The sequence below is a fragment of the Pongo abelii genome, chromosome 13 (genome assembly GCF_028885655.2).
Source record: "Pongo abelii isolate AG06213 chromosome 13, NHGRI_mPonAbe1-v2.0_pri, whole genome shotgun sequence".
In the NCBI taxonomy this organism is placed as follows: Eukaryota; Metazoa; Chordata; class Mammalia; order Primates; family Hominidae; genus Pongo; species Pongo abelii.
In genome coordinates this window covers 112787179-112791871 of record NC_071998.2, presented here as the reverse complement: position 1 = coordinate 112791871, position 4693 = coordinate 112787179, and the positions used below count along the sequence as shown (strand labels likewise).

At 44.2% G+C, this 4693-nt stretch overlaps 1 protein-coding gene across 1 annotated transcript; it reads left to right on the top strand.

Moving 5' to 3' along the window:
* The first annotated feature begins 841 nt into the window (after window positions 1–841).
* LOC100455048 (high mobility group protein B1-like) lies at window positions 842–2012 on the top strand. Its single transcript, XM_054519607.2, has one exon. The coding sequence runs from the start codon at window positions 1398–1400 to the stop codon at window positions 1959–1961; it is 564 nt and encodes a 187-aa protein (XP_054375582.1). The 5' UTR covers window positions 842–1397; the 3' UTR covers window positions 1962–2012.
* Window positions 2013–4693: the final 2681 nt, after the last annotated feature.

The window sequence follows — 4693 nt, the reverse complement described above, 5'->3', positions numbered from 1 at the left end:
AATAATTATTCCTGTTGCACTTTATCCAAATAATCAGGCCAAGTATAAAACTAAAGTTTGGCTGGGCATGGTGACTCACGCCTGTAATCCCAGCAGTTTGGGAGGCCAAGGCAGGTGGATCACTTGAGTTCAGGAGTTTGAAACCAGCCTGGCCAACATGGTGAAACCACGTCTCTACTAAAAATGCAAAAATTAGCCAGGCGTTATGGCATGCACCTGTAATCCTAGCTACTCAGGAGGCTGAGGCAGGAGAATTGCAGAGCGAGACTCTGTCTCAAAAAAAAACAAAAAAAAACTAAAATTTATTTTGCAAACGACTCAGTCCTATCATGATTTGTTTTTAACAAAAATGAGGACCAGAGAGAGACGAATTATATTTCAAAACTTATACACTTGTCATTAAATTCTAATCTCCTTGGTTGTTTTTAATTCTTGCCTACATTTTAGACTAACCCTGCATATTCCTGTAAACCAATTAGCAATCTCTGGCTGCAGCTCAAAAAAAAAAAAAAAAAAAAAAAAAAGAAAGAAAGAAAGAAATGGGTAATGTAAAAATCTAGATCAGTATTCTAGTTCTGAGTAATTATCCTGCAAATCCTGCCAGGTGATGGGAGTAAATAGAGTTCCCATAACCCAGAGGTTTCTTTGTTTTGGAAAATAGAACCAAAGAAGTTAACCAAACCCAAACCCCATGCATCCAAATCTTAGCAGTCATAAATATAGCTACCAGTTATCTGGGCATGTTGGCAGCCTTGGGATTTTTGGCTGTCCTTACCCCCACCCCTTTGCTTTGTTTTAATACATGTTCTCTAATAACCCAAATTGTTTCTTCTTTCCTAAAGGCTATCAAGCTCCAAATAGTGATGCAAATGAAACCACACATGGATGCGCCTTTCTTCCAAGGACTCTTAGACTGACCTCAGTAGGAACCCTACCAGCTGTTCCCCACACAACCCCCCTCTCCAGTAGAAAGTAGCAAGGAGGATCATCTCCCCACCTCCCTAACAGCAGTTACGGTCTTCACTCCTGAGGAGGGGGAATGAGAGAGGAGAAAGGAAGAAACTGGTGAGGCAGGCAGTTGGAGTGGATTCTCAGTTAAATTCTTTCAAACAAAAGAACAGCCTGAAAAATGAAGCTGCACAGCCATTGAAGTACACTGAGCTCCATAGAGACAGCACGGGGGCAAGTGAGAGCTGGATGGGCACTGGGTGACTCTCTGCCTTGCTGAGGAAAAATAACTAAACATGAGCAAAGGAGATCCTAAGAAGCCGAGAGGCAAAATGTCATCATATGAATTTTTTTGTGCAAACTTGTCTGGAGAAGCATAAGAGAAGCACCCAGATGCTTCAGTCAACTTCTCAGAGTTTTCTAAGAAGTGCTCAGAGAGGTGGAAGACCATGTCTGCTAAAGAGAAAGGAAAATTTGAAGATATGGCAAAGGTGGACAACGCCCATTATGAAACAGAAATGAAAACCTACATCCCTCCTAAAGGGGAGACAAAAAAGAAGTTCAAGGATCCCAATGCACCCAAGAGGCTTCCTTTGACCTTTTCCCTGTTCTGCTCTGAGTATTGCCCAAAAATCAAGGGAGAACATCCTGGCCTGTCCATTGGTGATGTTGCAAAGAAACTGGAAGAGATGTGGAATGACATTGCTGCAGATGGCAAGCAGCCTTCTGAAAAGAAGGCTGCAAAGCTGAAGGAAAAATACGAAAAGGATATTGCTGCATATCAAACTAAAGGAAAGCCTGATGCAGCAAAAAAGGGAGTTGTCAAGGCTGAAAACAGCAAGAAAAAGAAGGAAGAGGAGGAAGATGAGGAAGGCGAAGAGGATGATGAGGAGGAGGAAGATGAAGAAGATGAAGATGAAGAACAAGATGATGATTATAAGTTGGTTCTAGCGCAGCTTCTTTTCTTGTCTATAAAGCACTTAACCCCCCTGTACACAACTCACTCCTTTTAAAGAAAAAAATTGAAATGTAAGGCTTTGTAAGATTTGTTTTTAACCTGTATACTGTCTTTTTTTTGTATAGTTAACACACTACCGGTCGGGTGTGGTGGCTTACGCCTATAATCCCAACACTTTGGGAGGCCGAGGCAGGTGGATCACAAGGTCAGGAGATCGAGACCATCCTGGCTAACACGGTGAAACTTCATCTCTACTAAAAAAATACAAAAAGTTAGCCGGGCATGGTGGCAGGCACCTGTAGTCCCAGCTACTCAGGAGGCTGAGTCAGGAGAATGGTGTGAACCTGGGAGGCGGAGCTTGCAGTGAGCCGAGATTGCACCACTGCACTCCAGCCTAGGTGAGAGAGTGAGACTCCAACTCAAAAAAAAAAAAAAACACACTACCGAATGTGTCTTTAGATAGCCCTGTCCTGGTGGTATTTTCAATAGCCACTAACCTTGCCTGGTACAGTAGGGGGGTTGTAAATTGGCATGGAAATTTAAAGCAGGTTCTTGTTGGTACACAGCACAAATTAGTTATATATGGGGATGGTAGTCTTTTCATCTTCAGTTGTCTCTGATGCAGCTTATACAAAATAATTGTTCTGTTAACTGAATACCACTCTGTAATTGCAAAAAAAAAAAAAAAAAAAAAAGTTGCAGCTGTTTTGTTGACATTCTGAATGCTTCTAAGTAAATACATTTTTTTATATAAAAAAAGAAAAGAAAAATCAAGCTGCAGGCACAGATAAGAGAATTTGCATGGGGGCTTGCCTAAGACATGCCCACAGATGCACAGATAAGAAAGGCTACACAGGTAACCTGCCTAGACATACCTGCAATGGAAAATTCCATCCCCTGACACAGGCGCAGTAAGGGAAACAAAGCAATATGGAGTAACTCAAGTTAAAGGCTCACATGCACATTAGGAGCGTGGGGTGGAGCTGCTAGAAATTTGCACCTTATGCAGATGAGACACCAAGCCCTCATCAGTTTCCTATAGAAGCCTTTGCATTCAACTGTAAAAATGGCAACCCTCTTTTGGGCCCCCTCTCCACAGCGGAGAGCTTTATTCTTTTGCTTATTAAACTTTAATTCCAACCTCACCCTTGGTGTACACATGTCTTAATTTTCATGGTCATGAGACAAAGAACTCCAGATGTTACGTGAAACAATGAGAGACTGCTACATTGTGGTGCATTGGCGAGACTATAACACTGGCTTGGGGAAAACAATACTGTATAAATATCAGATGCTGATTCAGTGCTTATGTAGCCGTCTCGAGACCCTTGCCCTGGCCCTATTGTCATCTAGCTGGCACTGTAACTGAGTCTACAAAAAACTATTCCACCATTCTGTCAAGCCAGATGCTTCAGGATGATGGGAAACATGGTAAGACCAGTGAATTTCATGAGCATGGGCTCACTGTTGCACTTTTCTGGCTGTGAAGTGTGCTCCCTCATCAGAAACGGGCTTGATATGGTGGGTCATGACTGTAATTCCAACACTTTAGGAGGCTGAGGCAGGAGGATTGTTTGGGGCCAAGAGTTCAAGGCTATAGTAAGCCATGATCATGCCATTGCACTCCAGCTGGGCAACAGAGTGAGACCCTGTCTCAAAAAAAGAAGAAGCAATGCTATGTGGAATATTACGATTGATGATGGATAAGGCATTCCATAAGTCCAAATTCGTATCCAGAGTGTCTGGTCCAGTAAGGACAGAATGCTGCCCCTTCCATGATGGGAGAGGACCAATGTAATCAACTGCCATCAGGTAGCTGGCTGGTCACCCTGGGGAATGGTGCCATTGCAGGGACTCAGTGTTGGTCTCTGCTGCTGGTAGACTGGACACTCAGAGGTGGCAGTAGCCAGGTCAACTCTGGTGAGTGAGAGTTCAAGCTGCTGAACCCATGCATAACCTCCATCACTGCCACCATGACCACTTTATTCATGAGCCCATTGGGCGATGACAGAGATGGCTGGGGAAAGAGGTCAACTGATATCCACAGAACGGGCCATCCTATCCTCTTGAATATTAAAACTCCTCCTTGCTGAGGTCACCCTTTGGTGAGCATTCACATGGGGCACAAATATCTTCACACCTTTCCCCACTCAGAGAGGTCTGTCCACATAACTCTTCCTCAAATTTCTTTGTCACTGATGTTCCAACCATGTTTCTTCCAAGTTCCTGAGCATCTGCCAAACCATTGGCTCCAGCTCATGAATTGGTTTACAGTCACACATCTGACCATTTCTCCTTTCAAAGCAAAGTGCACAACCAGGCCCACTGCCCAAAGTCTTGAACACTGAGAGGATTTCCCTTCACCACTGTCCTTCAGCGTGTCCCAGAGAGGGGCTGTAGTGCTGCAGCATCCACTTGTGGTTGATGCCTGCATATTGGGCCAAACTATCTGTAAACCTGGTCCTACTCTTCTCTTCTTTTGTCAGCTGAATATAGGAAACTCCCATGAGCCGTAGGTGCAGGCTGAGAGAGACAAGGAAGGGTAGCAGCAGTGGGGACCACGGGAATTTGGGCCACTTCCTCATGCAACTTACTTGTGCCTTTAGGACCTGCTTGAGCCCCATCATGTATCCACCACTTCCATTTGATGATGGGGTGCTGCTGTGTATGCCCAACTTTACAGCTTGGTGGGTCAGATAATGCCCACCGAGTCACATGATAACTTGGTGGCCCATGGTCAAGCATCCAGTTACTACAAAGTCCAGCCGTAGGCCAAGAGCTGTCTCT

Coding starts and splice junctions, on each gene's coding strand:
- LOC100455048 (XM_054519607.2), top strand. CDS start 1,398: ATGTCTGCTAAAGAGAAAGGAAAATTTGAAGATATGGCAAAGGTGGAC.